The following is an 11,630-nucleotide window of genomic DNA, read 5'->3' on the forward strand; positions in this document are numbered from 1 at the left end:
AAATCTTCTTCATATTAGGAATTAGTCAGGGTACCTCTTTTCGGCTGGCATCTAATTCTTTCTTGGCTTTCACAGCAACCACTTTAATTTTATTTAGCTTCTCTCCTTTTTCAGCAGATTCTTTTTCAAGCATCCCTAAAAGAAAACCATAAGAAAGTTAAAAATTACACCCTTCCATTTCTTCCCAAGAAATGAAATTAAATGAAATTCAATTAGAACACAAACATCAGCATGACTTTAAAACCAAACAAAATATAAAACATGGGGAGGTGTTGAAGTGTTTCATTCAGTCAAACATTTAATTTGAAGCTAAAACATCCAGACATACAGAGAACTTAGGGGCAATCTTTCCCTGGACAATCTTTCCCTGTTTCAGAAGCTTCCATCACAATTAAGAGTGATATTACTGTCTACTTCTACATAAATTTAACAACTCAGAAGCATTTTCCTGCTCTTGTGTTGGAATAAGTGCAATAAAACAACAGTAGTTTTGGCACTGTTGCTTCCCTTTCCTTCTGGTACCCTTGGGGATTCTTACTGATAAATTTCCCACATTAAAAACTAAAGATTAAGTCCACTACACTGCTTATAGACAGATGTACAGAAAAAGCCTTAAAATATCAAATCATATCCAACTTAAAAATGCTAACATTTTAAATTCCTAATGGCAGGAATACTGTAGGAAGATGCATTAATATCCCCATCTTCCTTGACTTGTGGAAATACAGGGCAATCATGCAAAGAAAGAAAAAGTAACAATCCAAAGAAGCCAGATCATTTATATAAAAGAAAAAAAGTGAGAAAGATACCAATTTTTTCTTGAAGCTCTGCTACTGAAGACTGCTCATCAGTTTTCTCAGTCATTGTTTCCATTAAATTCTGTATTATAAACAAAGATATAAGAAGTATTACAAACATTTCTTTGTGGTACCTGTTTTGTCCCTAACAAGCCACCAGAAGTTTCAGCTACAGTTAAAACTGTCCATGTTCTTAGGACCAGGAAAGCCTTTATGAGCAACTTTGTATCAGCTTGATGAAAGTACAGTTATGCTGAAAGCAGAACATTCCAATCTTTTAAGAGCTGCTTTCCATCCTGTTCAAGGATAAAAAAGGGGAGACACCCTCATTCTGCAACTGTCAGCTTTACAAAACCAGCAATTCCCAAGACCTGAAGCTAATGCAAATCAAGAAGTTTTGTTTGAGATGGAACCACAGAAAGTTAAGAGGTGAAAGATTATGAGGTTAGGTAGTCCATCTAGTCAGTTGATTGTTTCAAGGGATATTGATAGGAATAAAGGTTCAAGTGCAAGCAACTTTTGTCAAAAAAGCATTATGATTGGTTTTCTTTCATTTTTTTTTTCCTGGGGGGAAGAAGGGAATTCTGAAGTGCTAGGAAACTCAGAAATATGTGCTTTCTACAAGGGAGACTCACTTTCAGGCCAAGGGAAAAAAAAAGGAAAAAAAAAACAGAAAAGAGAGAATTGAAAGTATTTTTTGAACCTTAATTTTGAAGACTTTAGAGGTTTAGTCTTTATACTTCAATAACAAAATATAACCTTTAGAGAACTCAGTTCGTCTTTCACATTTCTAAGCTCAGTTTCCTTTTGTTCCAGAATGAAATTTAAGTCGTCTTGTTTTTCAGATCCTTTTTGCTGTTCTTGTATTTGATTTTCATAAAGAGCAAGTTTTTGACTCATCTCTTCAGTATTAGCTAAAAGATCTTGATTTTCAATCCTTGTTTTTTCACTGGCATTTCTCAACTCCTGGATATCACGTTGAAGCGCTTCTTTTTCAGACAACACTCCTTCCAGTTCTTCTCTCAAAAGATTCTTTTCTTTTTCAAAATCTTGAATCAGGGATCTATGTTCCCTATGTTGAGCTGCATTTTCTTCCTCTAATCTCTCAACTTCTCGCTGCAAACTAATTACTTCCTCCTCCTTTTGAAGAGCAAGGCACCGCTCTTCTTTAATTTTTGACAAGCATTCATTTGCAATTTTTAACAAGTTAAGAGAATCATATTCTTCATTAGAATCTGAAATGCTGAACCCCACTTGCTCAAGTAAGTGGTACAGCTGAGTTCTTACAAGGGATGTGTGTACTTGTTCATTTTCAAGTAATGTTGATATATGGTCTTTTTCTGCAGTCATCATTTGTAGTTTCTTTTCCAAGTTTTCAGACTGCTCTTTCAATACTGAACAACTATCTTTTTCAGATGTAGTCTTTCCCAGCTCTTCACTTAATTCACCTTTTTCCTGAATGAGTTTCTTATTTTCCTCATGGACAGTGTGCACTTCAGATGAAAGCTGCTCTTTATCACGCATCAGAGATTCAATCTGTTTTTCTAATTGTTCTAGCATTTGAGCATTTTCACCCTTAGAAATTAAAGCTTCATTCAGTCTCTCTGTTAATTCCTCTACCTTTTGCTTCAGGTCATTATTGTCCTGGTTAGCACAATCTACTTCTTGCTGAAGTTCCTGAATTTTAACTTGTTTTTGCTTGCATGTTTCCTGAAGGGTTTCTCTCTCTTCACTCAAGCATTTTACATCATTTAAAATATCCCTGTTTTGATCAGTAAGAGCGGTGATCTTGTCTTCCAGTTTTCTTTCAGTAATCTCTTTTTGGTCAATGGAGCTTGCCATTGCACTGTTGTCCTCCTGAAGACTAACGATTTTACATTTAAGTTCTTCTGTCTCTTCTGAAAATTTTTTTACTTTTTCCTGAAGGTGATTTACATTTTCAAGAAGAACATCCCTTTCATTGAAAGCAGCCCGGAGTTTCTGTTGCAGCTGACTGACATCAGAAGCTTGCTGTTGTTTCATTGATTCCAACTCCTGGCTGATCTTTCCAGCAGATTCACCTAGCTCAGCCTGTAGAGTTTCCATTGTTTCTCTCAGGCTGTTGTAATTGGACACTGCTTCTTCTTTCTCCTGAGTTACCTTTTCAAGTTGTTCTCTAAGTTCCTGCATTTCAAAAACTAATGCCATCTGTTCTTTTTCAGAACCAGATAATAAAGTTTCATTTAGTTCAGAAATTTCTCTCTGGTGCTGATCTTTCAGAGTCTGTATCTCTAATTTGTGCTCTTTTGCAGCAGTTTCATAGTGCTGTCCTGCTGCTTGAAGCTCCAATTTCAGTTTTTCAATTACACAGCAATAATCTTCTTTAGTGAGCTGCAATTCATTTATCTTAAAATCCAAGTCTTCCCGCTCATGAAAGTATTCATCCTTCATACGATGGATTTCCTCTTCCAGTTTTGTCTTGACATTGCTCATATAAGTTAACTCATCTTTTAATATACTATGTTGGGACTGGAGTTCTTCTAAACTATGCTCCAGGTACCTAACTTTTTCCTCCATTTTTGCTTTTACACAAGGTTCTTCTTGTGTTTCTGCAACATCTATCTTGTTTTCTAAATTTTTATGTAGCACTTCTCTCAGCTGCTCCAAGTCATATTCACGCTGGTCAGTCTGAGCATGCATTTCATCCTTGGCATTTTTCTCTGCCAAATTATGCTGCAACTGATTTATTTGATTTTGCTTTTCTTCATTTTCTTTAGATGATATTTCAATCTGATGCATTAGTTCTGACACCTCTTCCTGATGAGTAGTTTTTAATTTTTTAAGCTCTTCATTCAGATTTTTTATTTCATTATGGTAACACTGAGAGGTGCTTTTAATAGTTTCTTGCAGATTTGTCACTTCTTTGTCTTTGTCTTCATTCACAGCTTCCAACTGCTTGTTCAGACACAAAATTTGCTCTTCATAAGTAGATTTTATTCTTTGGACATCATCTTGTAATCTTTTAACTTCTTTTTGACTATCATTGTAACATTCAACCTGTTCCATCAGCTCCATTTGTTTCTTCACTTGTTCATCTAATTCCATCTTCAGCTTTTTTAAATCCTCATTGTGCTTGCATTGTGCATTTGCTAATTCACTCTTCAGAGCTTTTATTTCTTCCATAGAGTCAATTCTTGATTGTTCCAGTTGCTTCTGTAATTCTTCTGTTTTAGCCACTGCAGCCTAAAGAAACAAGCAAATTATTAAATACTGCTAATTTAGCACACAATATTTCCAAATAAACTGTTTACAATGATGAATTAGAAAATGTAGTAGTCCACAGTTTTAAGAACTGTTATAGCTTTAAATATCTAACTGTATCAGGACAACTCGATTCAGAAGACACTACACAGAGCATGAGAACATTTGCAAAATGAGAAAGGAAAACTAAGTCCTAGATCATGTTTACCAGCATAATTTCACAAAATGGTCACGACACACTTCAGCTTTAGCAACTATTCTGATAATACATTAAAGATCAGATTAATTTTAGAGCATCAAATTCAGGTATCTGGAATATAACAATATCCATCAACTGCAAGCAATTCAGTCTTCACTTTATCATTAATTGAGATTATTGATATAATCTCAATATAATATAGGTGCCTTAGCTGACAGGCTCTTTCCTATGAATATCTAAAGGTAAGCCTCACATGAATATCTAAAGGTTTACCTTGTAAAGGTAAACTCGTGCTCCCATGGAAAGACAGAGCTGATTGACTGAAGCCTATGTAGGCTTTTAATGCACAGACTGAATTCTTCTTGCAGCTGTGGATCTAGACTGCATATATAAGATTTTTTTATTTATTACTATAAACTAGGGGGTACGGAGAAAATATGCTTTAATATATATAGCCTTTAAATTTTTAAAGATTTTTTAAAGAGACAGAACACAGGTAAGTGAAGAAAAAGATTAAAAATAGATACACAACAAGCACACCTGGAAAATAAATAAAATTCTGAAATATTTCATTTCAGTACCTCTGCTTCTTGCTTTATTTGAACATTTTCTTTTTTCAGAGCTATGCACTGCTGCTGACTTTCAGCTTTTTCCAGAAGCACCACATCCAGCCTCTCTGTGAGAGCCTAATATTAAATGAAAAAGAACACTGAAAGAAGGGTTTCTTAACAATGGAAACAGTATAGAAACTCACATATAGATTATGACACTTTTTGTCAAATAAACACATCAGTCAGCAATTTAAAAATTGCTTTCAGCCCAAACAAAAATAATATGAAATAGGGAGACTAAAACAATGATTTTGGGTTCTTTTAAGAATTGTACTTGTGATCAGCTAACTTTTGATTACCAGGTGATGGTGGTGAAGTTCCCTTTCTGTAGAAAAGAAATCTCCAGCCAAATTAGTCAAAACAATTCTCTAATTGAGAAATTCCTCCTCAGTACCAATTTTCACTTTCGTATGCTATGACCCGTATCTTGAGAAAAACAGATCCTTAAAGTATTTCTTGTGACAAGCAACTTGAATCATGTGTTTCTAATCTCATCAAATGATTGTCTCAGAACTTTTCTAAATGGCTAAAGTCTTTCTGCAATGGTCACTCCAAAATAAACAAAAGCTGGTCTAACCAGCCAAACAAGGAAAAGTCTTGCTGGGGACATTAGTAGAGTTACAGAATAGTTTGGGTGGGTGGGGACCTTTAAAGGCCATCTAGTCTAACCCCCCTGCAGTGAGCAGGGACATCTTCAACTCCATCAGGTGGCTCAGGTTGAATGAACCCCATTCAACCTGATCTTGAATATTTCCAAGAGTGGGGAATCTACCACATCTCTGAGCAACGTTTTCCAATGTTTCACTGTCCTCTGTGTAAAAAAAACCAAAAACTTCCTTATATCTGATCTAAATCAACCCTCTTTTCATTTAAAACTCCATTATCCCTTGTTCTATTGCAACAGGCCCTTCTGAAGTTCGTCCACATCTCATAAGCTCCCTTCAGGTACTGAAGTGCTGTGGTAAGCTCTGTCTGGAAAGTGTACTATTTTGTACTATTCCTCACAGAGCCAAGAGTGTTTGCTGGCAAGTGGAGTAAGGACATGAGGGGAGAAGGAAAAAACAGTTTTAGGAAGTGTCTTGGACTCCTGCAGATTGATTCCATTCAATTTGAATAACGATTTTCAAGCTATTAACTTTTTACCAAATTATTTCAGTGGATTTATTTCAGCTAACTTTACATAATACAATAGGAAACAATTACATATTCCTACCTGAATAATATCATCAGCTCCTGCAGTAGCTGCTTTAGATCTGAGTTCTTCAATTTCTTTCTCCAGTTCTTAAAATGTAAAGAAACGTTACAGTATGAATTGATGCTGCATCACAGTAGCAAATTTTAGTAAATCCTGTGCCTGACAACACTTCTATTCAAATCAGAGAAGTCTTTTACTTCACCAATTTTTGTTTGTTACTGAGTGATAGACAGGACTAACAGAGAACAAATATTCAGTACTACTTCTCCAGTCCTGACACCAAGCATGGGTTCCTGAGAAAGCAAAACTTCCTGGCTTGGATAGAGGAACAACAGATAGAAATTCTTCTGAAGATCATCCATCTTACCTTCTATTTCATGGTCAATTTAAATCAGAGGAAAGATACTCAGTTTCTACTGTTTCTCTAAAAATAGGCAGCAAGCAGAAGAACAAGATCTTATGAATAACCACACTGAGGAAAAGCCTGGTACAGCCCATATCTGTATCCTTATTGTTTCAGAGGGCAGCTACCAGCAATCAGCATAACTGTAATTCCAAACAAGGGGAAGTGACACCAGTCCAAGTAGTGGGCCACTGGAGGAAAAGAGACTTCAGAGTGGACAAGGACAGCACATGAGGGCACAGATTTACAGGTACTTTTAGGTGTTAAGCATAAAAATTTGTTTGGTATATTTTACAATTTCTTGTTAAAGCAATAAATGATCAAATATAAAGTAGCAATCTATCAAAGAAGTCATTGTACTCTACAACAAACTAAACTCTACTAATTATGCAAAAAAAAATAGCACACATTCCTCCTCCTATTTGCTTCCTGAAAATCAACCTGCATCAATACGGGGAAGAGACAATGACAAATCCCACTTCAACTTTTCCACAAGCTACACTGTTCCATCATGCCATACTGTCAGACCAAAATGAATTTAATACCTGACAAAAGCAATGCTTCTTTTCTTTTTCTTAATCAAATTACTTCGGTCCTTATCCTCCCACCAAAAAAAGCAAAATTGAAGAAAAATAAAATCTAGTATTTTTGCCTAGAATTTAAATCTACCTATCAAAATCACACAGTGATATTTGAAAAGGTCAGGTAGTGCCAAGCATTAAGGCAGAAATTGCACTTTCCAGTAAGATACCTGCACATCTTGACTTCACTTTCTGTATAAGCATCATTTGCTTTTTTGCAAACTTGATGAGGTCTTCTTTGGGCAATGTGTCCAGCTGTAAAGAAAGTATATATCAGAGAAACCAGTTTCCTCTAACCCAGACGGAAATAGAAACAAGGCCTTTTAGCATCAAACTTCCAAAAAGCTGAACTTTAGGACAAGAAACTCTTACCATACATTTGCAAGAAGTGTAACATTTCAAAAAAGAATAACAGTCCAAGTTACTGATGCTCTGTTATCCAATTCTGTTATTTCAATTACAGTAACAGAAACTACTCCTCATTCTGTACCTTTTCTGAAACAATTCTGAAGCACACAATTGGGCAGCATTGGTTAGGAAAACTCAGTTAGGAAGGATTATAATTCAGTAATACAATTTGAACAATATTTTGAAAATAGCATGCTGACCTAGCATTGTCATTGTTTAAATTTACTTACACTGTATGCAAAGATGTCTGTGTCCCTTATGAAAAAGACTGCTGCCAAAACTGGATGCTATTAATAATTTATCAAATATAACAGGAAGTGAACATATCAAAAAGAGATTTTTTTTCCTCATGGTTTCCAAAACACTTTATCTTAATGTTTGTAAGTTCATTTTTCCTGTCTAGAAGAAATGTTAAAAATATCTTTGTCTTCCTATTAGTCACAGCTTGCATGCTAACCCTTGCAACTACTGCTATCCAAATAAATTAAGTTTGTGAGGACTGATTACCTTTGATTTGCCTGATCCTGGTGTGCCAGAAGATGCCACCATCTCCTGCCCAGCATCTTGAACCTACAACAAAATAAAGTTCAATCTGCAGTAACAGACTTTTTGGTGTAAGACTACCAAAAGAACTAATTGAAGGTCTCCAAACTGAGAGGAACTGCATATAGTGAAAGCACAAGGAAAAGAGCAAAACAAAATTTTTAAAACAACATGTATTTGTAGGATGAGTCAGAAACATAGCAGAAAAAGATCTACTGTCATTATTAGAACAGCAGAATGGAAAGCTCCCAATGTCCAAACCATGATTTTATGATTCCATTACTGAATGGACATCTAGAGCTTATACAGTACTGCAAATTAATTTTATTTACAAGCAGTTTCAAAAGCACGACTCACTATCTTGTTCTTAAAAGAACCATTAAAAAAAAGCAAGAACAACAAAAAAACCAAAAGAAAACCAACCAACCAACCAACCAACCAAACAAGCCACCCCAAAAAACCCCAAAGAACAACAACAACAAAACAAAAAACAAACAAACAAACAAACAAACAAACAAAAACTTGTAGAGAGTTGCAGTTCAATCAAACCTTGAGAACTTTTGAATCACATAAGCTCCTAATCTTTTTTTGTTTCCTTCTTAAACACACTGGTTTATCTCTACAACTGTTAGCCTATCAAATATATTCCAAAAGATTCGGCAAAGTCAGGGCTCATTTGGACAAATTATAACCCTTCTCTTCCTTTTTTTTAAGCATGCAAGTCCTCACTAGGATTGCTGGCCTGACAAACATATCTGAAAAGGCTCAGCAAGTTCTGGGCTCTCTATCTCTAAAATAAATGCAAAATGCCTTCTACTGTAAACTTTCACAGATCTAATCTGGGAGAGTGTTGCTTTACAGTGGTTTAGATGGGATATGCTTATGTATAATCAGGAACACAAAGAAATGTATGCAGCCACAATGCTGCAAAGGAAAAGGGAACAGACGCTTCCAATATATCAGGAATAGCATTTCCAAGCCTTCACATTTACCCTACTTTTTTCTTCATACCATCTATCATATGGGCATAAGTATAAAAGTGAAGAGGTGTATATATAAATATTTGTAATTTTATATATCTAGATGTTTGTGTATGTATACACACCTACCCTCACTTTCATTCTGCTACTCTCTTCATTCTGCCAAAAAATCAAAACCCTTATGGTAGAAACTAAGGAAGAACCAAACTGGATCTGAGCACTATGAGTGAGAATGGACAATCACTAATAATTTGGACAGAACAGGTGATACAGATAACAAAAAGCATCACCTTTGGAAATATGAGTTCAAGTACAGACGAAGGACAAAGGCAGTTATAGTCATCTATGTACACAAATACTAAATGTTTGATTTTTTTTTTAAGATGGCAAGAAGAAACTTATTAGAAAAAATGTGCTGTACAGCATTAGGAAAAAAAGCTATAAAGTTTCAGATTTTCTTAGGATGTAACTTTGTCAACATTTATACTCCTAATATTTTAGCACTTGGACAGCAAAATGAATTATAAAAAACTGCACGTACTGTTCAGAAAATGACAGCTCACCACTCTCCATACTACAGCAAGGTCAGACAGATTTTCTTCTCACAATACTTTTACTCCTTTAAGCTAACACATACAGAAGCAGAATCACATACTGTGTAAAGCAATGCATCCATTTTTGCTGTTCTGGTAACTGAACCCAGAGGCAGCTCATGTAGAGGGCTTCACCCACTTGAGTTAGAAGAAAAATTATGAAGATGAGCTATCAAAAAACCCTGAACTTTTCACTGATTAGTTGCATCCGAGCTGTGAGCCAGCAGCTACTAAGTATGCTTTTAAGCCCAATACAATCCTGCATGGTTTCTAGTCCATCATTCTGAATTCTGGATGCTTCCACAGTTTACTGAGATAGATATAGATATATATATACACACACACACACACATTCTTTTATTAGATTTTATTTCAAGCCTACTTTACCCCCTGCACTAAGGGGTTTCCATGCCACATTTCAAGATGTTCTATGTATTTTAACTGGTATCTATCCCTTACCTTTGCAATAGCTTAACATCTTCTTAGAAAGCCTACCCAATGCATAAATGCAATATACTAGCCTTTGCTGTGAACTGTGGCAGTAGTGGCCATCATGAACAGCAATTTTCTGAGCAGTGTGCAACTATTAGACATCACCAACCCTAAGTGTACCAAGTCACATCAAAACACATTTTGACTTGTGATTGCTTCAACCAACAGCGGCATTGAACCTCTATTAGAACGTGGCACACAAGCAGCACAGACACTAGGAGAGTTAATTTAATGTGTGAACTCAAAATTCCTCAATGTTGCCTTTGGATTTGCCTTGGTGTTTATAAAAGCTACACTAGATACAGACGCCTCAGTGCTTTTATTTGTTTGCGTTGGTAGGTGTTTCACAGCTGACGTCCTGTTAACACATCGGGTCACCTCAGTGGAGAAGGAACCCTTGTTCGCCCGTGGGTGCTGTCACACAGTAACCACTCGGAGCCCTGGCCGTGGGTCTGTCACCCGAGTGTCGCTGCCCTGCAGTCAGCGCTGCCCGCTCCCCCCAGCCCGTGCCAACAGGGCGACGTCCCCACCTCCTAAGCATGAGGGGCACTAAACAAGCCCCTTGCAGCCCGCACCGGCGCTGCCATTTCCGCAGGGCAGAGGCAGCGGCAGGGCCCCCTTCCCACCCCCGGCCTCCCTCACAGCTGCGCCACCCGCGGGGGCTGCGAGGCGGCGGCCAAGGGCGCCCAGTTCCCCACGGGCTTCACCGCCCGTCACCGCGGGAGGGGACAGGAGCCCACGGCGTGGGAGGGGCTGGTCCGCACCTTCCCCGCTTCCCCGTGCCGCACGCCAAGGTCACGCACCGCCCCCTCCGCACCCGCCCCAGCTGCGGTGACCCCGAGGGCTCCGCGGCCCCTCTGCCCAAGCCGCCGCGTTACCTCCATGGCGGGGCCGGCCGGCTGCAGGGGCGGGGAGATCGCGGCGCCACAGCCGCTGCAAGCGCCGCTACATCCTCCCCGAGCCGCTTCCGCCTCCGTCATCCCGGCACGCCGGGCTCGCCGGGCTCGGCCTGTCCGTCACGGAGCGCCGCCTCGGAGCCGGGCGGGGCTGAACCAAGAGCCCGCGGCCTCGGCAGCTGAGCCCACCTGAACCGGGCCGTGGGCCGGGAATCGGTGTCGCTGCCGACCTCGTGTTCTCCGCCTTATGAAAAGGGGAAGGGGTACAAGTGCAACACGAGTGCACCCCGCTATTCCCTGTTCCTGAAGGGCTCCTAAGGGCAAAGCAGTGCTGCAGGCGCGTCTCTCACTGCCGCCATAAGGAGAGTGTGAGGTGGAGGGTGACGTGCTCGGGCAGAAACAGAGCGATTTAAGACCCTGTTTTTAATACCTTGATGGGAACACAAATTGATTTAAATTATTTATCAAATAAATGCGGCCGGTGCCAGTGGGATGGTGCCAGACTTTGCATCAGTGCCCAGCGACAGGACAAGGAGCAATGGCCTTAAATAAAACCACAAGAAGTTTCACCCCAACATGACAAAGAATTTCTTTACTTAAGGGTGACAGAGCACTGGCACAGCTGCCCAGGGGTCTTGTGGAGTCTCCCTCTGGAGACATTCAAACCCCACCTGGACCCATTCTTTGGCACC

At 38.8% G+C, this 11,630-nt stretch overlaps 1 protein-coding gene across 1 annotated transcript in view; it reads right to left on the reverse strand.

Moving 5' to 3' along the window:
- The window catches only part of GCC2 (GRIP and coiled-coil domain containing 2), a 31,647-nt gene extending 20,570 nt beyond the window's left edge, over positions 1-11,077 (reverse strand). Inside the window, exons 1-8 of the mRNA XM_071430735.1 lie at positions 10,921-11,077; positions 7,942-8,004; positions 7,197-7,281; positions 6,061-6,128; positions 4,818-4,922; positions 1,557-4,019; positions 810-879; positions 35-135 (exon numbers count right to left, since the gene is read on the reverse strand). Coding sequence (XP_071286836.1) covers positions 35-135; positions 810-879; positions 1,557-4,019; positions 4,818-4,922; positions 6,061-6,128; positions 7,197-7,281; positions 7,942-8,004; positions 10,921-11,022 — 3,057 coding nt within the window. The 5' untranslated portion in view covers positions 11,023-11,077. The remainder of the gene's footprint in view (positions 1-34; positions 136-809; positions 880-1,556; positions 4,020-4,817; positions 4,923-6,060; positions 6,129-7,196; positions 7,282-7,941; positions 8,005-10,920) is intronic.
- Positions 11,078-11,630: the final 553 nt, after the last annotated feature.

Source organism: Agelaius tricolor, unplaced genomic scaffold (genome assembly GCF_023055355.1).
Source record: "Agelaius tricolor isolate 1412-34295 unplaced genomic scaffold, bAgeTri1.0.p SCAF_7, whole genome shotgun sequence".
Classification (NCBI taxonomy): Eukaryota; Metazoa; Chordata; class Aves; order Passeriformes; family Icteridae; genus Agelaius; species Agelaius tricolor.